This window comes from Indicator indicator, chromosome 8 (genome assembly GCF_027791375.1).
Source record: "Indicator indicator isolate 239-I01 chromosome 8, UM_Iind_1.1, whole genome shotgun sequence".
NCBI lineage: Eukaryota > Metazoa > Chordata > Aves > Piciformes > Indicatoridae > Indicator > Indicator indicator.
The window spans coordinates 3,678,037-3,705,972 of NC_072017.1; the positions used below are offsets into that span (position 1 = coordinate 3,678,037).

The window sequence follows — 27,936 nt, forward strand, 5'->3', positions numbered from 1 at the left end:
TTACCTGGACTCTGTTTCCAACCTCCTCTTCTCACTTGCAGCATGTCCTGCCCTGCCTAGTGCCTTTTTTTGGTGTTGGGGTCCTTTCCCAAAGAAAATGTAGTTTACAAAGGCATATTCCAGCAAGGCCAGGAACACAAACACAAAGCATCCCATCAAGTAAATATCTATTGCCTTGACATAGGGAATCTTGGGCAAGGTCTCCCTGAGGTGGGTGCTGATGGTGGTCATGGTCAGCACCGTTGTGATCCCTGTTGTGAAAGGAAGAGAAGGACACTGACTGACAAGACAGGGAAGGAGGTTTGAATGTGAAAGGCACAATGGCTGCTGTACACTTGCCATGCAGATGACTCAATTGTGTCGTGCAGGTGCTTGACAGACAAGGGAATGCATTTTGCAGGGACTGGAAAGGTAGAGATCCTTGCAGGCCTGTTGATAGACAGCACCTTCCTTGCCATTCCATACAACAGAGGGTGAACAAAACAGCCTCCTTGAAAGCTACCAAGAAGCCCCAGGCTACCTGGATACATCTTGCCTTAATTTTTGCTACAGCTTTGCTAGGGAATGTGTTTTTAGCTGACCTGGATAGCAAAGAGCTGGCCACTGTTCTAGGTGTGAACTGCTTCTCACTTTATTTACAGCTGTAGCCCTGCTTGACCCTCCAGTGTGGACTCTGGAGAATGTCTCCTTGCTGCATCATTCTTGGGTTTGTGTGTGTTTTGTTTCAGCTGGGTAAAACAATTTTCTAATTGTTTTTTTCATTATTTCTAATGAAATTATTTGCTGATCTGCTTTCATCACAGATCAATAATGAATCTAGCTTAATAGCACAGGTGTAATGAATTGAATTTACAGGGGTGGCTTCCTGGCATTAGCATTTGGAAAACACATCTGCCTGGAAATAGGAGAAGGTGTCAATGCTCATGGGCACTTGTAGGGAGGAACATAGTATGGTAAAGAACCAACTGTGAAGTCAAAGCAGGTTTATCTGGTGTGAGCTGGTGTGTCTCCACAGATGGCAGGGGGTTGGAACTGGATGATCCTTGAGGTCCCTTCCAACCCTAACAATTCTATGATTCTATTCATTCCAGCCACACAGCTAGCCTGAGTGGATGCTTTTCTACATCAAGGAAATGTTGATGTAGCACAGTGTAGATACCCATGGACACCTCAACTGGACATAAAAACTTCAGTTTGGAAGCAAGACACTTCTGGCCTGATCCAAAGACAGATAGTTGGGATCTCAACTGCAAAGCAAGAGCTTCAGGTGTAGGCAAGGTGATACCTGCCTGCCTTCCTGACAATGAAGACACTGTGCTGCATGAGTAAGATCAGAAATAATGCTGCTGCATCCAGCTGTGGGGATTTGCTTGTGTTCAAAGGCAACAAGTACCTTGTGTAGTTCAGAATCAGAGTTGTCAGGGTTGGAAGGGACCTCAGGGATATCTAGTTCCAACCCCCTTGCTATGGGCAGGGATGCTTTCTACTAGATCAGGTTGCCCAAAGCCACATCCAGCCTGGCCTTAATCTCCAGAGATGAGGCTTCCACCACCTCCCTGGGCAGCCTGCTCCAGTGTCTCACCACCCTCATGGGGAAGAACTCCTTCCTGATGTCTAATCTAAATCTCCCCTCCTCTAACTTGGATCCATTCCCCCTAGTCCTAGCCCTACCTGACACCCTAAAAAGTCCCTCCCCAGCTCTCTTGCAGCCCCCTTCAGCTACTGGAAAGCCACAATAAGGTCTCCTCAGAGCCTTCTCCTCTCCAAACTGAACTACCCCAACTCCCTCCCAGGAGAGGAGCTCCAGCCCTCTGATCAATTCAGTGACTTGGAGAACAAGTTACCTAGAGCAACTCTGGCTGCAGAGGCATCATAGCCGATCCAAAAAGATGCCCATGAGAGAATTGTGATCAGGAGGAAGGCATATAGGTTTGCAAAATGAAGTATCCAATGTTCCTTCTAAGCCAGAAGCTAAGAGATAACCGAGGATATGCTCCTGAAACGAAGTCAAACAATGACTGATGTCTGACAAAAGTGAGACACTGGTGTGGCTGGCTTGGGGAAGAGGAGGGCAGCTTTTTGCCTTTTTTTTTTTTTTTTTTAAGCTAGCTGGTGCTCTTTGATACCATCTTGTAATCCACAATGGAAAATTGTGGGAGCTCGATGTTATGGATGCCTGTTACTGCTGACTCACCTCCAGTCCAGTGAAATTCAATGTCATCAGTAGTGTAGCCATCTGAAACACAGGCACCAGCTGGTTATTGGGGGGTTTTTAATTTCACAGTATATCAGAGGTTGGAAGGGACCTCCAGAGATCATCAGGTCCAACCCCCTGCCAGAGCAAGATCACTTAGGATAGTCTGCACAGGAAGGCATCCAGGTGGGTTTGGAAAGCCTCCAGAGAAGGAGACTCCACAACCCCCCTGGGCAGCCTGTTCCAGGGCTCTGTCACCCTCACTGGAAAGAAGTTTCTCCTCATGTTGAGCTGAAATCTTCTATGGTCAAGTTTGAACCCATTGTTCCTTGTCTTATCATTGTGAACCACTGAAAAGAGCCTGGCCCCTCCCCTTGATCCCCACCCCTCAGCTATTGATAGACATTGATCAGATCCCCTCTCAGCCTTCTCTTCTCCAGACTAAACAGCCCCAGGCCTCTCAGTCTCTCTTCACAGGGGAGATGCTCAAGTCCCCTAAGCATCCTCCTGGCTCTCCCTTGGATTCTCTCCAGCAGGTCTCTGTCTCTCTTGAACTGGGGAGCCCAAACTGGGCACAGGATTGCAGGGGTGGTCTCAGCAGGGCAGAGTAGAGAGGTAGAAGAACTTCCCCAGCCCTGCTGGACACACCTTGCTTGATGCACTTTCTTGATGTTCTATCGCTTGGCTTAAATGCCTGTGGTTGAAGTGGAAGGAGCTGCAGTTACTCAGGAATTCATGCTTCTGGACTATGCCCACAAGGCCTTTGTGGGAACCAAGGGTGGTGATATCTTATCTCCCCTCTCTTTTGCTCTGGTGTTTTTTTTTTTCCTCCCTCTCCTTATTATTCCCATTTTCCCTCCAGTCCAACCAAACATCCTTCAGGTGCAAGTGAGAGAGAGCTTTCATGAGCTCTAATAAACCCAACCCATCAGCTCTTTGGTGTTGGTTCACTTCATTCCAAGGGAATTTTTGAATCTTAACACAACCCCTGCCCAGGGTTGGCTCATGACACCAGGTTGTGACACTCTAGTCCTACTATTTCTTGTTCAGGCTTGAGTTGCTCAGCCTTAGCAACAGACTTCAGTGAAACTTTGAAACTCTCTTGAGGGAGCAGTAAGAGCAGGTTCAGATCCCTGCTTTGCATTCGATTTCCTATGCAGGCTGTGACAAAGAACAGAATTTGGAGGCAGTACTGGCAAAGATGATTCTAGAAGAATTCATAGTCTGTGCTATTACCTGACAGTGTCTGTTGGAGCTGTAGGTATGCCTTTGAAATTCATGCAGTGTTTTATATTTTAATTAGCCTATGTCATCTTTGATCTCCTGTTACCACAGAATCATATCCCCTCGACTTCTCTTTCCTTTTGACAACAGTGTTGATTATTTATCATTTAATTAAACATTAATTTGCTGTTCTACCACTAGGAATGTTAACATTGTTACTATTTTCAAAACCATTTTGATTTAAACTCAAAAGTCACCTGAGTTAAAAAAAATAATCTCACAACTGATGATATTTAAAAACTAATACATAGTTCTGACTTCTGAACTAATATTTGGCTGCTGCTTAGTGCATTTTTCTACTTTGTTCAAATATCTACCCAAGGAGAGAACATCTCATCTCTTTTTAGACCTTTACTTCAGGTGTTAGATGTAGTCAGGTTTAATTCATATAAACCAGATCAAATAAACACGTTTGAACTCAAAGCTTGAGACCACTTGGCAGCAGTTTAGCCAGCTGAAGCAACCTTAGCATCCAAAGCCTCTAGAGAATTAGGGACTTACCCTCTCATGTGCACCAGTAATGCAGTTTCTAGCTGCTAGGGAAATAAGTCTTGATCATAGAATCATAGAATTGTTAGGGTTGGAAGGAACCTCAAGGAGCATCTAGTTCCAACCCTCCTGCCATCACTGCTGGCAGGCTGTGCCTTTAACCCCTACAGACTTAGACTTCCAAATACTACCAGTAGATGTAGGGTGAGCTACCACTGTTTCTAATATGCTGATTTGTTCCTTGAATTTACTTTGGTTAAAGCTGGGGGGGATTATGAGAAAAGCATAGCAATGTTTTCCAGTCAGGAGCATTCCTGTTTGTTAGCTTCCTTTCTAGAAGGATAACTGGGCAGCAACATCTTCCCTGTGGTTTGTATGGAGAGAACCCTCAGGACAATCCATTTCCTTGCCTGTAAGAACTCTGCTAGATGCTAACGAGGTGGAAACTCTTTCCAGGCTGTCCCTTCCTTGGCATGATACCACTTCTGTCGGGCTGCCCTTCATCGTGTGCTTCGCACAGTGTTCTGGGTGTGGCAGAGGCATTGTTTCCGTGGGCTCACGATGACTCTCAGCTGCAGGACCTCACGTTCCACAGGTGCTGACATTGCTTTTAGCTTTCCAAGCTGGCAAACTCCAGGAAAGGAGTTGGCTGCGGTTTAAAGCCTGCAGCTATTCTCATCCCTGAACAGAGTTAGCAGAGGACAGAGGCATCCTGTTTGAAGTGCATAGTGCCTTTAAGTGAGAAGCTGTGGTGGTGTAAATGAGGAAGCATTCAGCACGGAGCAGCACTAGCTTCTGGCTAGCAGGCAATGATAAGCCTTCATCTTTTGGGCAGCACATGCCTTCAGTGCTTACTTGCAATAGAAGAAAAGCTATTTCAAGGGGAGAAAAAGAGGGTCTGGTCTGTGCAGTGGCCAGCTCTGACACTGGTTTGTTTGCTGGACTTATCTGTACTGCCCAGGTATTCCCTCAACAGCTTTTTTTCCCCCCGCTCTGTTCATGTATCCATGCCACTGCTTTAAAGGGACATCCCTGCTGTTGTGACAGAGCAGTACTTAAACTTCATGGTGATGTCTGAATTCGAGTTTCATAAAAGTCAAATGTCAGAAACCTTGAAATATTTCAATTATGTTCATAATTCCAGGTGACCAAGGTGGCCAGCAGCATCCTGGCCTGTATCAGGCACAATATGACAAGCAGGACTAAGAAAGTGATCGTCCCCCTGTATTCAGCATTGGTGAGGCCCCACCTGGAATTGTTTGGTTTGGGGGCTTTCATGACAAGAAAGGCTTTGAGGTGCTGGTATGGATCCAGTGAAGGGTCTGGGGAACAGGGCTGGTTGAGGGGCAGCTGAGGGAACTGGGGTTGTTCAGTCTGGAGGAAGACCTCATTGCTCTCTACAATCACCAGAAAGGAGGTTGTAGTGAGGTGGTATTGGTCTCTTCTCCCTAGTAACAAGTAGTGGGATCAGGAATTTGCCTCAGGTTGTACCAGGGGGAGGCTTAGACTGGACATTAGAAGAAACTTGACTGAAAACGTTCTCAAATGCTGGGAGGTGGTTGAATCCTCATCCCTGAAGGTGTGTAAAAGATGCAGAGATGTGGTGCTGAGGGGTATGGTTTAGCACAGGCTTGGTAGAGTTAGATAATAGTAGATAGATAGGTAATAGATAACTTGATCTTAAAGGTCCTTTCCAACTGAAACAATTCTCTAACAGCCCCCCCCCCCCCCCCCCCCCCCCAAAACACAGGACCATGACATCGATAACATTGAACAGGTGTAACCTGTGAATCGAATTCAGCTATGCCCATTCCCTAAACATCGGAATCACCTTCTCCAGCCGAGCTTCAAGCCCCTCTCCCGAGACCCCTGCCGGCAGCCTGAGGTAGGGGCACGGGAACGGCGTTTGGCTTCCCTGGCCCACACGGGGACGCCCTCGCTCCGCGCTCGGCGGCGGCCGCTGGGTCCCGGAGCGCTGCCCTGTGCCCCGCAGCCTCCTGCGCCGCCACTGCCCGTCCCGGCGCTTCGGCTCGGCCGGGGGGCAGCAGCGTGGAGGCCTTAGAGGAGAGCTGGCCTCGGGGTGGTGATCCCTGAGGACGTAAGCGGCTGTGTTTAAGGGCTGAGGATTTAAACTTGTTTGCTCCGTATTCCTGAGCTGACATCGCCAGCAGTCTAGCCCACTTCAACTATTTTCGCCGGGATTTCTGTGTGATCTTGTTGACCTAAATAATAAGTGATTGCTAAGATTATTTTTTTTTCTTCAATTAATGAAAATCCTACGAAAAATGAGCATATTTCTGCTTGCTTAATTATTTCCCCAGCTTCAAAAATCATTAAAATATGTTTAATTGCTTAGCTGGACAGATATAGGACTAGGGGAAAATGCAGCAAAAGTAGAAATGAGTAGATGCAAACTGGATGTTAGGAAGAAGTTCTTCCCCATGAGGGTGATGAGACACTGGCACAGGTTGCCCAGGGAGGTGGTGGAAGCCTCATCCCTGGAGGTTTAAGGCCAGGCTGGATGTGGTTCTGAGCAACCTGATGTAGTGTGAGGTGTCCCTGTCCACGGCAGGGGGGTTGGAACTGGATGATCTTTGAGGTCCCTTCCAACCCTGACAATTCTGTATTCTGTATTAAACTTCTGCTTCCTAGAAAATAATGTCTAGAAAGGGAAATACAGCAAAAAATGTCTCTTTTTGTTTCTGCTTCTAGACCAGCAGCTGAGACTTTGTGAACACTTAGGCAGAAACACCACTGATATAAAGCATAACTAGATTCAAGCACAGCAAGAAATAGGTTATGTATAAATTTTGCTGTTCACAGAAAAAAGGAATTTTAGCACTGTTGCTGACATTGTGATTTAGCAGAGGTTAAACACAGTATTGGATGTGAATGTCACCAGGCAGCTTTATTTTCCACTGCAGCACTTAGCAGCTCAAATACCTGGGGGATAAATAAAGACCAGTGTTACATTAACTTAGGAAATCAAGTCATGGTTCCACTATTATTGCCAATTCCACAGAGATGTCCACACAAAGCCTCCTTTTCCTTCAGGTTCTCCTGGGTAGGCAGCTCCAAAATACTTATCAACAGGGTCCCTGCCTTAGGGATCTGAATCAAAATAGGACATTTCTAAAGGATACTTCCATTCTATGTGCCTTGAATCATTTGGTGTTGTGTAAGGACAGGAGGCTGGAACCCAACACTTCCATTCTTGTTGGCTCATCCCATTTCTAACACCTTAATCTTCATAGCTGAATCCTGGAGTGCATTAAGATGAGTGGGTCCAGCAGGTCTAGGGAGGTTCTCCTTCCCCTCTTCTCTGCCCTGGTGAGACCACGCCTGCAATCCTGTGCCCAGTTTGGGGCTCCCCAGTTCAAGAGAGACAGAGACCTGCTGGAGGGAATCCAACAGAGAGCCAGGAGGATGCTTAGGGGACTTGAGCATCTCCCCTGTGAAGAGAGACTGAGAGCCCTGGGGCTGTTTAGTCTGGAGAAGAGAAGGCTGAGAGGGGATCTGATCAATGTCTATCAATAGCTGAGGGGTGGGTGTCAAGGGGAGGGGGCCAGGCTCTTTTGGGTGGTGTCCAGCAATAGGACAAGCAACAGTGGGTATAAGCTGGAACACAGGAGGTTCCACCTTGATATGAGGAGACACTTCTGTATGCTGAGGGACACAGAGCACTGGAGCTGGCTGCCCAGGGGGGTTGTGGAGTCTCCCTCGCTAGAGACTTTCCAAACCCACCTGGATGCATTCCTGTACAGACTCCCCTAAGTGATGCTGCTCTGGCAGGGGGGTTGGACTGGATGATCTCTGGAGGTCCCTTCCAACCTCTAATACACTCTGATACTGTGGCACATGATTTAGCAGCCATGGTGGTGTTGGGTTGACAGTTGGACTTGATCATCTTAAAGGTGTTTTCCAACCAAAGTGCCACACCACCAAGGTGGTTGATAGAGTGATAAACTTGTTGTACAATACCACCTGAACCCCACCATGTGAACAGGGCATTGCAGATCTGAAGGTGCATTTTGGAAAGCAATATCACTTGTTAACATTAAGGTGACAGAATTGCTCAAGGAGGCTCCCTGCCACCTATGTCTGAGTGTTTGTGTCCATAAATGATTTACTTTCTCCCTGAGAAATACTTGCTGTAGGCAGATGGCAGATTGGTACTGGGGATCTGAGTCAGAATTTAACCAAATGGAAACTTGGTTAGACTGCTGGAGTACTACAAACTGTCAGCTCTTTAAGGTTGCACAAATAAAAGTAAATTTAACATATGGGGCAATCTGTTCTATCCCAGTTGGAGACATCACTTCCTATGCATTAGAAGCAGAAAATAAATGTTATTACAGCATAAAGTCATTCTTGCAACATCCTAATATAGTCCTTAGAGTGAATTATACCCTTGCCTTACTCTGCAAACACCACCTAATGTGGGTTCATTGCTTCTTGTTATAGCTTTTTTTTTTTCTTTTCCCCCCCCCCCCCTCTAGCTTTTTAAATCTCATTTGCCAGGGAGGTTTGATGCAAGACTGAAAGTCCTTTGGGAGAGGAATTGTTTGGTTTTGCTTAATATCTTTGTAATGGCTACCACAGCAGGGCTTCTCAGTATCACCAGAGTCTCAATAGATGGAGACACTGAAGGTTTCTGGATAAGCAGTCAGATTTGTACTGAAAATGCTTTGCTGGTTTAGTTGAATCCTAGGCTAGGGAAGGACCAACTGAGTCTAAAATACAATGCAGTGCACAGTCAGAAATACACAGTATTTTCTTTATCTAGCATGGTTTTCATGTACAAAAGTGCCTCCTACAAGGCACATTGATATTTTATGCTTACATTTTTTTTCCTATCCAGCAGTAAGAGCTTCATTCTCATTAGCTGTAAAATAAAAACAAACAAAACCAACCCCCAAAAAACAAAAACCAAAATGAAAAACCCAAACAAACAAAACCCCAAACCAAACAACCCCAAAACCAAAACACCACCACAAAAATCTAAGGAATTAAGAAAGGGGAAGAAATGGCAAATTCTTTGTTTGTATTTTTGCATACTTTTCAGTTCATGTTGTGCTATTTCTTGACTATTCCAGGCAGGTTTATTTCTTTTTTTTTAATCCAAATTAGCTGTGCTAAGTTGATGACAAAGCAGGGCCCTGGAGATGATTAAGTATAGACTTGCTTCTGTTGAAGGCAAGACTTGAGTCATCTTTCTTCAGCCTGTAGGTAAGGTGGCTGTGAGAATGTTGTGACAGAAGTCTAGCAGATCCGAAGTCAGCATGGGGAGCTTCAACAGGACAGGAGCATTCACAATCCCTCCCTCTTCCACACCAAGGAAGCAACAAATCATAAGTGACTCGTTTGAAAGCAAGGGAAATAGAAGCTGCAGACAGACTGCAGAACTCATTGCACAAGGTGATCTGAGGGCCAGAAGTTTATATTTGCTGAGAAGCTGTCACCTATTCACAGAATAACAATCTCTCCAAGGCTTTAAGCACAATGATGGTGTTTCCTGACTGACTTGAGGCAACAAAGTGTAGAACACTTAGTGGAGGAGTTGACTGGGGAAATATCTGCATCTCTATTTCATGCTCTGTTCTGCCTTTGCTGGGATGTGCTGCTGATTGTTAGAGACAAGAGGATGGGTGAGACATGTTTGATCTCAGACAGTACAGCAGTCAAGGGTCTAATGTCATAGAAACATAGAATGGCTCAGGTTGGAAGGGACCTCAGAGATCACCTACTCCAACCTCCCTGCTCTGGACACCTCTCAACTAGACTCAGCTGCTCAAGCTCTCATCCAGCCTGGCCTTCAACACTCCCAGGGAGAAGGCAGCCACAATCTCTATGGGCAGCCTGTTCCAGAGCCTCACCACCCTTGTGCTGGAGAACTTCTTGCTAAGATCCAACCTAAATCTATTCTCCCTCATCTTCAAACCATTCCTCCTTCTCCTGTTGATAGACACCATGATGAAAAGTCCCTCTCTGGCTTTCCTGTAGGATTCCTCCAGGTACTGGAATGTGTTCCAGCCTAAGTTGCCTGTCTCAGGCTGTGCACCTTTACAACTCACATTGTTACTCTGTTTCAGCCTGACATTTAGAGCCTTTGAACTCTACACATCCTTGTGTAGATCATATAAATTCAATTGCAATCAGGAAACCTTGTCCATGCCCAAACATTTTGTGTCCTGACAAATACCCAGCCCAGAGTAACTCAGTTCCCAAAATGTTACTGAAAACTGCGATGTTCAGCTAGTTTCTCCTAGTCTAGCTTGAGTGGCTCTGAAGCATGACATTTGAAAATGGTCCTTTGGTTATTTTGGTAGTTACAACTGCCTAGGATCTGTTTGTTCAACTGTTTTCATGGCTCTTTGCCTGAATCCTTTTCTAGGAGCTTGGAACCCATGGTTCTGACTTCACACTGTGATGCTGTTTGAAGCCTAGTCAACAGCATGTACATGAGGAGATTAACTCCAAGAGTTGCCTTGGAGCCAGATTCCCTTGCTGGTGCCAGACTGTCCTTGAGAGTTTAGAGCTGGCAAGAGTGGGGTTTGTTCTTTCCAGTAGAAAGTGTCAGAAATCCCAACCTGCTTCTCTTACCTTTGCCCTGTGGTGCCTTTTTCTTGATTCTGTTCTGACCTTTCTTTGTTTTCCCTTTCTCCTTTTGAACAGACACTTATTGGCCACCAGCTGCATCTCAAGTTGCAGAAAGTTAAGCTCCTGAACAGTTCTGGTGAGGTTGCTTGCTCTTTCTTCCCCTCTTTCTATTCTATTCTCTATTCCTCTCTGGTTTGAGGAGGGGGAGAAAAAAAAAAATCAGTTTTCAGGAGCAGCAAAATGCAGACCACAAATTGTTTCTCCTCAAATCCTGGCAGCACAGCTTGGGAGTGCCTGCCTTGGGTTGAGAGACCTCAGCCCATTGAGAGAGACACCTAACCTTTTTTGGAGCCTGGTGTTGAAGTCTCTCCCTTCTTTTACTAACTCTGAGGACTTCCATACCTTCACATGAGAGGGACCTAACCTTTTTTGGAACCTGGTGTTGCAAGCCTTCCCCTCTTCTGCTAACTCAGAGGATGTGATGGTTTGAAACTGTCTTTTTAATTTTTCCTTGCAAAGTTCAAAACAGAGAAAGTGAAAGAGTGTAAATAAGTCAATATTGGGTGTAAGAAGGCAAAATAATGATTGTTCTAAACACTTCCATTGGATAGATAGAAATGTTTAAGAACTATTACCCAAAACAAAGTAGGCACTCTGCACATTCTGCGTTCGGCAGTGGGGGCAGTTGCTGGGCTGTCTGGCTGCTGTTTCTTCTTCTCTTCTGGCTGAAGATAACACACTGACCTTGGCAGCTAAGTTAACAACTTTCTGCTTAACTAACTCTGCTTCTCTGTCCAGGGGGTCTGGGGGGGAAGCTCCTGGGAGAGGGAGGCCCCTTTGGGAGGGTCCCCTTGGGGGGAAGGAAAGGGAGATCGGTTGTGCTTTTTCTGTTGATTGTATATATTTGTAAATGTTGTGAATTTTGTATATTTCTACATATTCATTGCATTTCATCATAGATTGTAGATTCTGCTTTGTAAATACAGCTTTTCATTTGCTTCCAGACTGGGCTAGCCTGGTTAGTGTCGGTGGGGGGGGGGGGGAATTTCAGCTCACACGGACACAGAGGACTTCCACACCTTCACATGAAGCAGACTAAGTGAACTTGCTTGCAGTGCTGTCAGGAGCAGATTTCACGCAGAGTTTACAAATCCTATGCAAATCACTCTTTTCACCCTTCAATTTCCTCCTCTGGAACTGATGTACTATCCCAGTGGCTATGCCAGTTGGAGCCACAGTCCTAGAAGTTTGATTTTTTGGTTGTTTGGTTTTGTTTTTTATCCCGACTTGAGTTGCTTTACAAAGTTATAAAGAGAACATCACTATTTATAAGCACATTATGTAAACATTAGCAACAGAGGTCCAGCTGCTTAGCATTCAATTAATTTAGCTCAGTCAATATTGCATGGTACATAGTTTTGTCTGCTCTTATTGTAAACACATCTTGCCCTTGAGCACTTATTTCATTTTGACTACTGAAGATCTACTTCTAAGTGCTCTCATTTTGTTGCCAGGCAGATTCCCCCATTTCTAGATACAGATGTTCTATTCTGTGAGGGGAAAAGGGGGGGGAAAAAAAAGGGCATTTGAAATCCAGGTCTATCTGGTTTGTGCTCCAGCATGTCAGGCCAAAACTTCTTGTTTATCAGGACTCATGCAGGTGGATCCAGGACCTGTTGCTTCTTGCTGATACCAGCAAGGTCACCTTATGCATCTATGCAGGTTTGTGTTCTGCTATCTGAGATGGTGAAAAGCCTTTTAAGAATTGTAATTGCTGAATTCAGGTGCATAATGGTTTTGGGAGAGGTAAATATGGAGGTAAGTATGAAGCCACTGTGCTTGGGCTTTCTAGCTTAACAATGAGAATGAAGTTTCCATGGAGGTCCCACTCACTGTTCTGACTGTGTAAGTGGCTGAATTTTCACTATCTCCTCAATTCATTCTGCTCAAGGCCTCATCCAGCCTGGCCTTGAACACCTCCAGGCAGGAGGCAACCACAACCTCCCTGGGCAGCATATTCCAGAGTCTCACCACCCTTGTGCTAAAGGACTTCTTGCTAAGATCCAGTCTCACCCTACTCTCCCTCAGCTTCAAACCATTCCCCCTTGTCCTATTGCTAGACACCCTCATGACAAGTCCCTCTGCAGCCTTCTCTAAGCTGAGCACCCCCAGCTCCCTCAGCCTGTCCTCATAGAGGTGTTCCAGCCCTTGGATCATCTTTGTGGCCTCACTCCAGGAGCTCTGTGTCCTTCTTGTGCTGGGAACACCAGAACTGGAGGCAGTACTTGAGGTAGGGACTCAGCAGAGCAGAGTCAAGGGGCAGAATCCCCTCTCACCCTGCTGCCCACTCTCCTCTGCATTCTCTGCACAACAGGAAGGTGGTAGAGATACATCAGATGTGTAGCTTGGCTAATTTCATGTGCTCATGCACTGGAATGGAGTGTCAAGTATTTGCTATTAAAATCTATGCACCCATATGGATCCAGGCTATCCATCTTGCTGCAGCTAAAAAGGGAATGGCATATAGACTACAGGATCAGCATCTGAGTAATTCCTAAATTTGTGTGCAGTGTGAAGAGACATTGTGAAAGGAAGAGAAGTGCTTTATAGCCCTCTGGGGAAGGAGAGCTTTCCAGAGTGTGGAAACAGAGCAGTTGCTGTGGCTGAACACTACTGCACTGCGAAGAAGAAATTGTTTTAGCTTAGTGACTGACTTGGATGAGTGGCAAGGAATGACTTAAACTCAGCCAAATATACATTTTCAGTTTTGAAGTGAAAATAGGGAAACAGGCAGTCCTCCTTTGGGCTAATTTCTCAGTTTCAATGTCAACAAGCTGTTGGTGAATCTGACACTCAGGCTATCTGAAAACCAAGTTGCTCAGCTCCACAGCTCTGTGCTGGTCTTTCTGTCCCTGTTATGCTTAGATCTGCTGCTGTGAGGGCTCATGCCAGAGCTATAAAACCAGTCCTGTTCTGCTGCCACCAGAATCACAGAATGAACCAGGCATCCAGGTGGGGTTTGGAAAGTCTCCAGAGAAGGAGAGTCCACAACCTCCCTGAGCAGCCTGTTCCAGTGCTCTGTCACCCTCACCATAAAGAAGTTTCTCCTCATGTTGAGGCCAAACATTCTATATTCAAACTTGAACCTGTTGTTTCTTGTCTTTTTGGTGCACCACCCAAAAGAGCCTGGCCCCCTGACCCCCACCCCTCAGCTATTGATAGACATTGATCAGATCCCCTCTCAGCCTTCTCTTCTCCAGACTAAACAGCCCCAGGGCTCTCAGCCTCTCTTCACAGGGGAGATGCTCAAGTCCCCTAAGCATCCTCCTGGCTCTCTGTTGGATTCTCTCCAGCAGGTCTCTGTCTCTCTTGACCTGGGGAGCCCAAAACTGGACACAGGATTGCAGCTGTGGTTTCACCAGGGCAGAGTACTGTTTTGTTTTGTTGAGTGTTCTTTGATAGTGTGCTACTCTGGGTTGGGTTTTTTTGTTTGGTTGGTTTTGTTTTTTGTTTGGTTGGGCTTTTGTTGTTGTTTTTGTTGGTTTTTTTTTTTTTTTTGTACTGTTAGTTATTCTTTAGCTAGGGTTGGTGGGACAGAAAATTGCTTGACTATTGCATTTGATCCATGGCAGAGTTGTTGTGAAAGAAGGCATTTTGAGCATGCCACAGAGCAGGCAGCAATGATTGGAGTATAGAAGAAGGCTTGGACGGACACACACCTGCACACTGGTGAATGCTGTGAACTTTAAGACATGCTGAGAACCTTGTCTTGCTTATAGCTGGCAGATGAAGTCAAGATGAGCAGGCAGGAATCACAGGGTCCTAGGATGTTAGGGGCTGGAAGGGACCTCTGGAGATGTTTGAGTCCAACCCCCCCACCAGAGCAGGACCATAGAATCCAGCACAGGTCACACAGGAACAATTCCAGACAGGGCTTGAAAGGCTCCAGAGAAGGAGACTCCACAACCTCTCTGGGCAGCCTGTTCCAGTGCTCTGGGACCCTCACAGTGAAGAAGTTTCTCCTCATGTTGAGGGGGAACCTCCTGTGCTGGAGTTTATATCCAGGGTCTCCTGCCTTTTTGCATTCAGATAAACTCAGAAAGACCTCAGTGTTTGAGTGATCTGGGTTGTGGTACAGATACCTTGGGTTCTCTCTTCATTGTCAGTCCACCAAGTCTGAAAGGCTGAGTATATATTTTTAGAGCAGTTAGAAGAAGTGGCCAGAAGCAGAGGAGAGCTCTGTAATAACCTGAGATAAGTCAGGATGGAAAAAATAGTTGGAGGTTTTCTTTTTTTTTTTTTTTTTTTTGTTTTGCCTTGGAGTTTGTAGGACCTGTGGGAAGTGACAAATGCTGAGACATGATGGGGAGGAGCAGGGGGAGTCTGACAGGTGTGTGAGTGAAAGAAGCTCCTCATTTACAGATGTGGCCTTCCAGTATCTTAAGTGGGCTGCCATAAAGCTGGGGAGGGACTTTTGAGGGGGTCAGGTCATGATAGGACTTGGGGGAATAGAGCAAAAATAGAAGTGGGGAGATTCAGATTGGATGTTAGGAAGAAGTTTTATACCATGGTGGTGGTGAGACACTGGCACAGGTTGCCCAGGGGGGTGGTGGAAGTCTCATCCCTGAAGTCTAAGACCAGGCTGGATGTGGCTGTGAGCAACCTGCTGTAGTGTGAGGTGTCCCTGCCCATGGCAGGGGGGTTGGAACTGGATGATCCTTGAGGTCCCTTCCAACCCTGACAATTCTATGATTCTATGTGGCAGAACCACATGTGGGGGGTGGGAGCTGCCTTTGTTAGAAGCATCACAGAGGTAGAATCTCTTTAAACCAGCATCAAATTCTACCTTTTTTTTTTTTTTTTTCTTAACTGGGCCTTGCAAGTGGTTTTTAGAACACTCTGAGCAAGGATCTCTTTTGGGAAGGGAGAAATGATGCCTTCCCTGGAAGCAATTTGATATGCTTGGTGAGAAGAAGCAGGATGAGACCAGATGCCCTTTTAGTGATTTTTGGGCACTTTGGGGAAAAGACATGAGAGGATTCAGCTCAAAGCTTCTGCTGCCTCAGGTACCAGCACAGGAACATTCATTAGTGAATTCTTATTGCCAGGCATGAATAAATTAGTAGATATCTCATGCTTGCAGACAGGCAAAGGAAAAGCTGTCTGGGAAAGCTTGGATTTGAGACAGATTTTTTCATCTCTAATAAAAATAGCCCCTTTTTGTTTGAGGTGTAGGTTCTTACATCCTTGGGTAGTTCAAATGCAATCCTTCTCTGGATCAATGCAATCTCGTCTCAGGCAGGGAGCTGTGATAACTCTGTTCAAATCTCATCCTGTCAGACTGCTCTGTGCTGACAGAGGTGATAATGAATGCTTAAGTAGGAACACAGTTGTGTTTTCTGGCACCAGCCTGCAGGGAGGCTAAGGTGGAGTATTTCATTGATTTAATGCAGTATCACTTTAAGTTGGTTGTGCTTTTCATCAAAGCATTTAATGTTAGGTCTGTTTCTGCCTGAAGCAGGGAAGGCCATAAAGCCCTATGGAATTGAGGGCCAATTGCCATTTTCCATACTGCAGCCAACTAAATAAATCCTCCTCTTTCCCTCCCAGCAGCTCACTCTGCTCAGGTTTCTGTGGGCTTGTTCTGTTCACCCACACATCTGAAGTGGTTTCTGAGAGTGCTGCTGCCAAGGCTAAGGCACAGTTCAGTGTTGCAGTGCCAATGCCTGAATCATGCTGCAGCATTACAGTTGTCATAGAGACACAGATTTTTTGGGTGTTTTTTTTTTTTTTTGAGACCAAAGGGACAGTTTTGATAATCTCCTCAGCCCTGTTGTAAAACACATAGTAGCTTGCCAGTAAGTAAATAGCTTTGCCAAGTTGGAGTGCAGCCTGGCTCTCCTTCTCCTGTGACACTGAAACAACATCTGACTGAAGTTATGAGTGATGCTGGAAAAGAAAAGCCCCAATGAGGGATTTAATTTATTAGGACTTTTTTCCTGCTGAGTGAAAGCCAGGTGCAAGCTTAGTCCCCAAGGTCATGCCATGACTGTGATATTGGTGACTATTAGAGTGTGCCGTAGAAGGTAAGTGGCACAGTAGGCTCAGAACTTGTTTGTAATGAAGGATGCTTGGACAGTTGTGTACAGTCAGAAGTCTCTGACAGATAAGCACGGGGGATTTAGCTGTAGCAGTCTGATGCTACTGCCCCTGCTTGCTTGCCTCCTCCTTCTGTCTGCACCTTCATCAGCTGAGATGTGAGCCTGCATCTCTCCCATGCCAGTCCAGAGCTTGCCACAGCTGCTGCCAGGGACAGTGAGCTTGTGCCAAGGCACTGGGTTGTGAACTGCCACAGTGGTTGCAGCCCTTCTGCTACCTGGTGCGGTAGAGCTAACAGCTGGGGGTGAATCAACATTTGAAATTGCCAAGCTGACATCCATCAGAGCTCAAGTGAGAGTGCCAGGCAGTCTGAGTAACTTCCAGCCAAGTATTAAGTCTTCTCTGTCCCAGTGTATGCTAATCCATGAGAAATGGATTGTTGCAGATCCCAGCTCTGCTGATGAAGCAGTTCCAGTTACAAAACCCTTTGATTTTACACACAGGAGTTTCCAGTGGCCATTTCATTACCAGATGGAACAGGCATAAAGCCTCTGCTGCAGTCTCCCTGTCTGCTTCTGCTGTAGAATTTGGAACAAGGTGAACTGTTTGAGCAAAGCCATGAGAATAGATGTGAAGGAAGTTGTGCAGCCAAGATGCTCTCCTCCTGCATGTATACATTTCTCTGCCTGTCAGCTGGGCATACACAGCTCCTGAGTTCTGTAAGAGAGCTTCAGGAAAGCTGGAAATGTATTTTTATTTTATTTTTTTAATGAAAATCGTCTGCTGGCTCAATATAAGGATGTATTACCCCTGTGTTGGCTGCTTTGCTGGAGAGGTTTGATAACAGGGCAGTGTTTGATTCTTTGTGCTCTTTCCCCACTCCCCCCCCCCGCTCCTGTGTAGCACACTTGTGCTGCTGCTATTTGCAGTGCCATAAATTACTCACTGGGAAGTATTATTAAGGAAGAATTCTTAGCACTTCAGTTTTTTAGGGGCTGTTTGGCTAATTTCCACAGCATCCCTCTGAGGTGTAATGACTCACTGCCTCTCTGTTCACAGGTAGTGCTGTATTCATCTGTTCTGTGAGTAGGTTAAGAGCAATTACTCTGTGAGGCTGCCTGGTTCCTCTGGAGTGTGTTCCCCCTCTGCAGCAGGAGGAAGGTTCCCTTAAAACCAGGGGAGCTCAAGAGAGGGCCAAGTATTGTTGTGCTCCAGCACTGTGCAGCTGTGGTTGATGCACTGGGGGCCACTGAGCTTTTGGAGAGGAAAACATGTCCCCAGTTTGCTTTATCTGGAGGTGGGGAAGCACCCTAGGACAGGAAGAGGCCTCCCTCAGGTGCCAATGTCTTGCCATGATCTAAAGGTGAAGAGGAGCCTTCAGCTTTCACATTGACAGAGAGGTGTGGATGGAGAACAGCAGTGTTGGTAGCAGCTTTCTGACCTCACATCCATGCATGGTCCAGCCAAAGGCTGACCCTGGGTGCATTCCTGTGTGGACTACCCTAAGTGATCCTGATTTGGCCAGGTGGGTTGGACTGGATGATCTCTGGAGGTCCCTTCCAGCATCTAATGTACTGTGATACTGTGACCCTGGGTAACCAAGTGAGACTGAAGAGAGGAAGCAGATGGCTTCAAACATGAGGAGAAAGGGTGGTGGAGCAGTTAGCACAAATCTGAGTATGCTCTTCAGGAAATCACTTGGCATCCCCAGGGCTCTTGTATACAGGATTAGAAGAACAGAAAGCTCACAAAGTTAAGGGGTTTTAGGGGACTTCTCACAACAGTGAGAAGAACACATGGTCCATCTTGGCCATGGTCTAGTGTCTGAGCATTGCCTTAACTGTTAGGCTTTTGCTTGCACCATCATACTGCTTGTGTCTGCACATGCAGATAAGCATCACAGAATCAACCAGGTTGGAAGAGACCTCCAAGATCATCAAGTTCAACTGATCACCCAACCCTAACTAATGAACTAGTGCCTCATCCAGGCTCTTCAACACCTCCAGGGACATCAACCCCACCCCCTCCCTGGGCAGCACATCCCAATGGCCAATCTCTCTTTCTGGGAAGAACTTCTTTCTAAGGTCAAGCCTAAACTTCCCCCTGGGCAGCTTGAGACTGTGTCCTCTTGCTCTGTCACTGGGTGCCTGGGAGAAGAGACCAACCCCCACCTGGCTACAACCTCCCTTCAGGTAGTTGTAGACAGCAATGAGGTCTCCCCTGAGCCTCCTCTTCTCCAGGCTAAACAATCCCAGGTCCCTCAGCCTCTCTTCACAGGGCTGTGCTCCAGACTCCTCCCCACTCTTGTTGCCCTTCTCTGGACATGTTCCAGCATCTCAACATCTTTCTTGAATTGAGGGGCCCATCTGCATGCAAGCCATGCACTTTGATCTGCAAGCCAGTGGAGATCTGTTTATTAACTACTCCTGTTTAAATGTAGGATAAATTTTTAACATGCCCATACAGCTCTTGGACTTGGCTTATCATTCACTCTGCCTTTTTTTGCTTAAATTCCAAATTGTCCTGTGCAGTGACCACTTCATAAATGTGTGTCCTCATTTTTGAGTTAACTGGTGTTGTCTTTGATCAGATCTAAACTAAAGGGTGGAGCTGAGGAGAAAAGGCTTGGAACAAGCATTTGAAACAACTACTGAAAAATCAGAGAAGATTCTCAGTGTGAGTTGCAGTGGTTTAGCTGACAAAAGTGGAGCCATGGGAGTTTTCAGCAGCTTGAAGGCCAGGCTTGTTGCTTCTGTGTTAGGTTATGTGCTTCTGAGAGCTCAGAGGTTTGTGGCTGTTAGTCTTGCACAGATCTACACATCCAGACAAGTTTTTGTTTTGCTTTGGCTGAGTGTCCAGTTCTCTTTGTTTGTTCTTTCTGCATGCTTCTAGCTTGCATGATTGCTGGCAGAACCACAGGATATAAATGCTCTTAAGAAACAGAATCAGGTCTAAAAGAAGGTCAGTGTTACTACAGGAAATGGTAGGTAGCAGAAGGAGGTCAGTGCCAATAGCAGTCAGAGAGCATCTCCTCCAGGTAGTAATTATCTTTCAGTGATGGTTTCTATAAATGGTACTGCTCTGGAAGCTGGTGTCATGGTTCTTAAACCATGTACACAGTATAGAAAAGAACAAAACTATCTGTGGTGGTTTGAGGCCACCACCTTCCAGTGCTTTGAAAGGGGTCTGGCAGTGCAAACAGTGCACAGCATCTGTCTAGCCTTGAGAGATGCTGCTTGCTGTTACCAAGCAGTTGAAGGATTGCTTGGTGATTACAGCAACCACCTTTCCTGCCCTTTTTATTCAAGGAACAGTTCTGCCCTGGAGTTTAATTCCTGTCTCTCCCAGAATTGAGATGGATAAGCCTTGCTTTCAAAGGGATATTTCTGTAATCAAGAAAATGATGACAATGTGATTTTTCATCCTAGCTCTGTGAAGATGTGCGTACTGCCCCAACAGAAAGCTGAGTAGCTGAAGTGCAATGAAAGAGCTGGAAAGAGAGGTTGAGGGTGTGAATTTCATTAACTGGTTCCTTTATAGAAGAAAATATCACGTTCTTAAAGCATGTGGCATGATCAGAGAGGCAGTGGTCATGGTTATCACCTCTCGGCTTGCCTTCTCTGCTCTGCCCCTGCTAGCTTTCAAGGGGATTAAAATGGGACCTTAGGAAGAAGCTCTTCAGTGCAGTGGTGAGGGTGGTGAGACTGGAATAGGTTGTCCAGGCAGGTTGTGGCTGCCTTCTCCCTGGGGTGTTCAAGGCCAAGCTGGAATGAGGCCTTGAGCAGCCAAGTCTAGTTGAGAGGTGTCCCTGCCCCACAGCAGGGAGGTTGCAGTAGATGATCTCTGAGGTCCCTTCCAACCTAAGCCATTCTACAATTAAGTGCTGAGTACTCAGGCATTTGTACTCAAATGCCTAAGAAAGAAGTAAGCAGCCTCAGAATTCTGTTCTTCTAGGTAGGATCAGTAATTTTCAAGCATTTTAGAGCTGCAGAGGAAAGCAGTGGTGCATTAGAAGGTGTATGTTAGATGGAGAACTGTCAGAGATGCCACTGCTCTTGACATATCTGCTGCCTGTGGGCTTTTGGTAGCAGGTAACCACATCTCAGCCTTTGGAAAATGATTCTGTTGTTAGTAGAACTGATCTCAATACTCACGAGGAGTAATGGACTCTGACAGTTTTGCCCTGTTGGCAGAATCATGAATCAAGATTTTGTTGGTTTCTTCGTATGGGCTCACCAAGAATGAACTTGTCAATATCAGCAGCTTTGGAGACATGAATTATTTACAACAAGTGTTCAAAAGATCTGAAAAGCAATTTTCTTCTGGGGATGTGTGCCTAGCCACCTGGGTGACGTGGTGTTCTCTCAGCCCTGATTGTGTTAGCATTTTAATTGCTTGTTCCAACAAATGCTAATTTGGATTCTTGATGAGGTCTCAGTGGTAGTGCTGAGTCCCTTCTCACTGAGCGTTCATCCCTGCAGAGCTCTGTTTGTGTGAGAGCTGGTGAAGAAAGAGGTATGAGCCAGCCCTGGTTTTGTTATCTGGGCTGCTAGCTGATAGACATTCATAGAAACATAGAGTGGTTTGGAGCGGAAGAGACCACCAAAGGCCATCAAATCCAACCCCTTCCTCAGTGAGCAGCAACATCCTCCCCTAGACCAGGTTGCTCAGAGCACTGTTGAACCTGACCTTGAATATCTCTGTGGTGGTGTTAGAGATGAATGCACTGAGGTGGAGTAATTCAGGTTCTGCAGTCATTAGGCACTGAAGATGGACAGTGCTTGGTTGCTGCCCTCTGTTCTAATCCTCAAGAAATACTTTCTCCTTCCTGAACAAGAGATTTTGACAGACATGTGACAAGCTTAGATCTACCAATGTTGTGAATTAAACACACTTTGGCTTAGGTATTGTAGAGATACTTTGGGTATGTTTAGTGTGCAAGCTCCCTGGCCACACAGCCTTTGAACACCTCCCTCCTGTTTTACTTAACTTATGAAGGGCTTTCAACCCACAGCTGTCATCTGGCCAACCCTCTCCCTCCAGCAACTTACAACTTTCAATTTCTAGAGTGCAGTTTTGCTCATCCAGGGGATATCTGCATAGATCCATCATACAAGCAGCTGTTGTTGTGATCCTGTAAGAGGACAGTGTGGGGGGAAAAAGAGACCTGAAACCACATTTTACTTGTTTGCTTGCTTTCTTTAGTGGCCTTCCTGCTTGTTTGAATAGAGAATGGTTATGCACATGGATTCCTGCCTTTTTATATAGCTTGTATAACATTTATAAGTCATTTATACAGCACAACATACTGGTTTCAGTATTGTGATGGTTTTAAGGCCGTCTTTAATTTTTATTCTCACAAAGTTTGAGCAGAAAAGTGAAAGAATGTAAATAGATCACTATTGGGTGTAAAAAAGCAAAATGAATATTCTAAACACTTCCACTGAAGAGAGAGAGAAATGTTTAAGAATCTCTACTCAAAACAAAGTCTCTCAGTCTCAGCTTGCTCAGCTTTTTTCTGCTTCTTCTCTCTCCTGGCTGAAGGTAACACACTGACCTTGACAAGCTAACAGCCTCTCTGCTTCTTGACTCTCTGCATTCTGCCAGGGGGTTCTGGGAGGATTCCTTCTGGCTGGGGGGGAAGGCCCCTTAGGGGGAAGCCAGGGGGCTTGGTTGTGCTTTTCTGTTGCTTGTACATATTTGTAAATGTTGTGAATGGTGTCTCTTTGTACATATCCATTGCATTTCATCACAGATTGTAGTCTTGCCTGTAAATACAGCTTCCCTTTGCTTCCAGACTGAGCTAACCTGGTCATTGTCAGTGTGCGAGGGGGATTTCAGCGCTCACACTGTGACAAGTATGAAGGACCCCCAGGGCACGTGCTGAATAATATCATAGAGCAGAATTTTGACTGGAAACTCAATGTGCCAAAGTGTACGTTTTAAGTGAGACTTCTAGCTGGACATCTTATTCCATGTTCTTAGACATCTGCAAATCGTTTGGCAAATGGTTTGATTTCTAACTCGGACTGCTGAGAGCTTTCTTGGGTTTCATTTTGTTGTCACCTGCTGCTGTGACTAAGTTTTGTCTGGAGTGGAAATGTGGTGTCCTCATTTGAGCCACGAGCTGCCCAGGACAACAGGACAGAAAGGTATTTTACCAACTCCCCAAGGGAGTAAAATAAAAACACTTGCACAGAATTGGAGGTTAAATGCGAATGCTATTTACAGATACATGCAGAAAATACAGCCAGGTATTAAGGGAAAAAAAGGAATATATACTCTAATTAGGCCCACCTGGACATACCAGGCCAAAATCTTCCTGGCTGGGATTAGAAAGGGTCCTGCTGGCTCCTCTTCAGCTGCTTGTTCATAGCACCCCCAGGTCCCTTTCTGCCAGCAGCTTTCCAGCCACACTGCCCCAAGCCTGCAGCATTGCTTGGGGTTGTTGTGCCCCAAGGGCAGGACCTGGCATTTGGCTTTGTTGAAGCTCATCCACAGTCTGTGTATTGCTTGTCTGGTCAAGTTTCATTAAAAAAAGAAGTTACAAGTGCTAGCCAAATTTGGGAGTGATTAAATAACAAATCTTTCACAGATCTCATTAGAAGCTGAGAGAAAATTGGAGTATCGAGTCCTGAGGCAGATGCAGTAAAAGATTTAGATACTTAGTTTTAAATATGAGTACATGAGCATGTTGGAAAGCATTATTTTTTAATTGGAAATTCATCATCATTTGGCTAATTTCTTTTCCATTTTTTTCTTTTCCACAAAAATAGTAGGAGATGTGTCTTTGACTCAAGGCAGATAAGCCTTCCCCTGCTAGGTCACTGCAGTCATTTCAGTCACTGCAAATAGGTAACACTCAAAGCTTTTGAGGAAAGCTTTTGTATGGATTTAGGGTAGCAAATGCAACACACATTTCTTTTTCTTCTTTCTCTGAGCAAGGTTAGAATGGCACAAACATGAAAAAATAAAAAACATTTCGAGGAAGATGTTTACAGACAAGTAAACTAAAAAAAAAAAAAACAACCAAAAAACCAACCCACCAAAAACAAACAAAAACCCCAAAAAATCCCCAAACAACCAACTTGAAGAGCTAAAGCTGTAAACAGCTATGCACAGGATGAGTGTCCCAGTGGAGACCTGTGACAAGTGGAGTCCCTCAGGGCTCAGTGCTGGGACCAGTCTTGTTCAAAATTTTTGTCTGTGCCATGGACAGTGGCATTGAGGGCACCCTCAGCAAGTTTGCTGATGACACCAAGCTGTGTGGTGCAGCAGACAGGCTGGAGGGAAGGGATCCATCCAGAGGGACCTGGACAAGCTGGAGAGGTGGGCACAAGCCAACCTCAGGAGGTTCAACAAGACCAAGTGCAGGGTCCTGTATCTGGGTCGAGGCAATCCCAAGCACAAATCCAGGCTGGGCAGGGACTGGCTGGAGAGCAGCCCTGAGGAGAGGGACTTGGGGGTGCTGGTGGAGGAGAAGCTCAACAGGAGCCAGCAGTGAGCACTTGCAGCCCAGAAAGCCAACCAGAGCCTGGGCTGCAGCAAGAGAAGTGTGGTCAGCAGGGCAAGGGAGGTGATTCTCCCCCTCTGCTCAGCTCTGGTGAGACCCCACCTGGAGTACTGCATCCAGTTCTGGAGCCTCTATTACAAGAAGGATCTGGACATGCTGGAAGGTGTCCAGAGGAGGGCGAACAGGATGAGCAGAGGGCTGGAGCTGCTCTGGTCTGATCACAGGGCTGGAGGAGAGACTGAGAGAGTTGGGGCTGTTCAGTCTGGAGAAGAGAAGGCTCTGAGGTGACCTTATTGTGGCTTTCCAGTATCTGAAGAGGACTCCAAGAAAGCTGGGGAGGGACTTTTTAGGCTATCAGGTAGTGACAGGACTGGGGGGAATGGAATAAAGCTGGAAGTGGGGAGATGCAGACTGGATGTAAGGAAGAAGTTCTTCCCCATGAGAGTGGTGAGAGCCTGGAATGGGTTGTCCAGGGAGGTGGTTGAGGTCCCTTCCCTGGAGGTGTTTGCAGCCAGGCTGGATGAGGCTCTGGCCAGCCTGCTGGAGTGTGAGGTGTCCCTGCCCATGGCATGGGTTTGGAACTGGATGATCCTTGTGGTCCCTTCCAGCCCTGACTGATTCTATGATTCTAAGTGCCCACAACCTTTATTATATCAGGTAGTGACCAATTCTACTTAAGTCTCACGGAACTGAGGCCAGGATAAAAGTGTCAGACTATGAGCTTTCTCCTAGGATTAAGTGTCTTACTTGCAAAGCTCTAGAAATAGAAAACAAATCACTGAAAGGTTCTAATTTAACTTTAAAATATTAGTCCAAAAGCTCTCTTGGCTACCAGGAAGCCAAATTGCAGTGCAATGAGAATTTTGATTCTGCAGCTATAAAACCTATGAAAATAAATTGTGCAATAGAAACCCCTAGAGAACTGTAGCTGTACCAGGGCAAACAAGATACTGCAGGAAAAAGATGCCTGAGAGTTGGAACGGGAATTTACTGCCAAATGCAATTCAGTTTGACAGTGTAAATGTATTGCAAGCCAAAAATAGAGAGGGACATGGAGCTGATGGAGTGGGTCCAGAGGAGGGCCATGGAAATGATCAGGGGGGGGTTGGAACACTTCTGCTACAAGGACAGGCTGAGGGAAATGGGGTGTTCAGCCTGGAGAAGAAAAAGCTCCAGGGAGACCTAACAACAGCCTGCCAGTATCTGAAGGGGGCTACAGGAAGGGTGGAGAGAGACTTTGCAAAGGCCTGCAGTGATAGGATGATGAGCAATGGCTTCAAACTAGAGAAGAGCAGATTTAGGTTGGATGTTAGGAACAAGTTCTGCACCATGAAGGTGGTGGAACACTGGAACAGTTTGCCCAGGGAGGTGGTTGGGGCCCCATCCCTGGAGATATTCAAGGTGAGGCTGGAGAGGGCTCTGGGCAGCCTGATCTGGTTGAGGATGTCCCTGCTGACTGCAGAGGGGGTTGGACTGGATGACCTTTGGAGGTCCCTTCCAACCCAGACCATTCTGTGATTCCTATGCTTAGCATAAAAGAAGGCCCAAGAGGGGAGTCAAGTCACATAACCATTTTCCAGTCAATATGATGCCAAATCTTCAATTTCCCCCCCCAAAACCTTGTAAAACTGACAAAAATCAAGAAGAGTGATGTCCCCCCTGCAATTCTTAGTTGCAAGTTATAGCTACAGGGTGAAATATCCTGCTGAAGAGGGAAGAGAGGTCTGGCAGATGGCAGCAGTGATGGGAGTGTCATTTGGCATTGTCATCCTTTAGGAAGTTTGCTTTGATGGTTGTTCCAAACTACCACTGAATCAGATACCCAGATATGTGTTGTGTGGGCATGAAAGACAGACATACAAATGTTCAGAGTCTTCTTCTGGCGAAGAAGGGGAGGCCTCTAGGAACCATCTCCCACAGCCAGCCTGGTTTGTTGGAAGGCTTCAGGATGTGCTTGGTCAAAACTAGATTTTTTTCTAGGGTTAGCCATACTTCATGCTGATCTGTCGTGGATGCCTCCTCCCTGGGGATGTTCAAGGCCAGGCTGGATGAGGCCTTGATCAGCCTGGTCTGGTGCAAGGTGTCCCTGACCATGGTGGGAAGGTTGGAGTAGATGATCCCTGAGATGGCTTCCAAGCTAAGCCACTCTATGACTCATCACCATTATAACTTCCTTGGTTACAAGGTTAACTCTGGGTGTGTTTCAAGGTGGTTTGGATGTGGTGCTTGGGGCTATGGTTTAGGAGTGAACCTTGTAGAGCAGGGTTCTTGGTTGGACTTAGTGATCCTGAGGGGCTTTTTCAGCCTGAATGATTCTGTGTATGTTACAAGGTAGAGAGTAGTTGTGTATACCAAAATTGCCTTATAGAGAAGAAGAAAAAGTTACAACCATTGTAAGGAATTCCAGAGCAGAGTATATATATATTTATTTGTAAAAGATCTTAATAGAGATGGGAACAAGTTACTCCCATGGTTTTAAGCTGAGGTAGGGTAGGTTTAGCCTTGATCTTAGGAAGAAGCTCAGTGTGCAGGTGACAAATGGTGGTCTTATAACCTACAGCCTTGATGACTGCTCAGTGGACTCTTATGGACTCTACATTTACAGGGTTGACTTCAGAAAGAAGCAAGTAGTTTGCTTTACCCCCAGCAGGGCAAGACGCAAAAGGAATATGCAATTTCGAGGGAATTATTTGCACTCTGGGTTTAGCTCCTTTTTGACTGTTCCAGAGCAGGTGAACAGGCACAATGTTGGTTGCTCTTTTTCTGCCTTCTCACACAGACTGCAAAAGGTTCATTCCAAGGAGCTATCACAATGTGCTTAGATTCCACACTGCTTTCACAGAATGATTTCTTTCCTTTCAATGGACACCTCATTGTTGTGTTGAAGGAAGGTGTTGGGAACCTTTCCAGGAGAGGGATGTGAAAATATGTCTGGGTTTTAAATACATTGCAGACTCCCTTAGCTTAATACATTCTTCCTGGACCTGATTGAAGGCTCCTTTGGAAGGAGAAATATTTACATACACATTTTATTTCTTGTTACATTCTCACAAAGGAAGTGCATGCCTGGCATAGTGGGTAGAGCTATGATAAATTTGTTTTTTTTTTTCCTCTTCCTTTGATCTTTTAACTCCTCTTGCTATGGCCAGGGCTGTCTCTTTGAGTATGCTAATAACTCCTGAGTTTGCTAAAAAATACCTTGCTGATAAAATTTCCAGCAGGTGGCTGAGTATGGCAGAAGATTGAATTATTTCCCATGTGAATGAAAACTCACAGACAGTGCTGTGCAGTATTCACTCAACTCTACTTGTGGGCATTCAGGCCTCTGAATTTCTTCTTCTTTTCTTTCTTTTTTTCTTTTTTTCAGGCAATGCTTTGATATTTTCACTGGCATCTTCAAAATAAGCCTGATGTTTTGCCATTAAGAAATGATATTAAAAAAAAAAGAAAGGAATTGGGAATAGAATGAAACAACCATCAGCTCAAGGCTGATAAACTACAGAAATTCCCACTGGTATTGAGAAAACATTTCTAGTGGAGCAGGTACTCCACCACTAACAACTCAATCTCCAGCTTAGAGAGGGGAGACCTACAAAACACCTTCAAAGGTGCAGCTGGAAACTAAGCTTTGTGGCTGTACTGTTCATAACCAGAAGAGTAGAAATGATAGGGGGACAAAATAGTTGTGGGGATTAAGCTGTCCCTTATAACCTTCAGAGCACAGCACTCTGAACCAGCTGGACTTGCTGGAATGGAG

General features: G+C 45.7%; 1 protein-coding gene across 1 annotated transcript in view; it reads right to left on the bottom strand.

Annotated features, from left to right (window-relative positions):
- GABRB1 (gamma-aminobutyric acid type A receptor subunit beta1) overlaps nucleotides 1–27,936 on the bottom strand; it is an 81,159-nt gene continuing 53,223 nt past the window's right edge. The window contains 5 exon segments of the mRNA XM_054383295.1: nucleotides 1–251; nucleotides 1,845–1,916; nucleotides 1,919–2,011; nucleotides 2,114–2,236; nucleotides 21,718–21,800. Coding sequence (XP_054239270.1) covers nucleotides 1–251; nucleotides 1,845–1,916; nucleotides 1,919–2,011; nucleotides 2,114–2,236; nucleotides 21,718–21,800 — 622 coding nt within the window.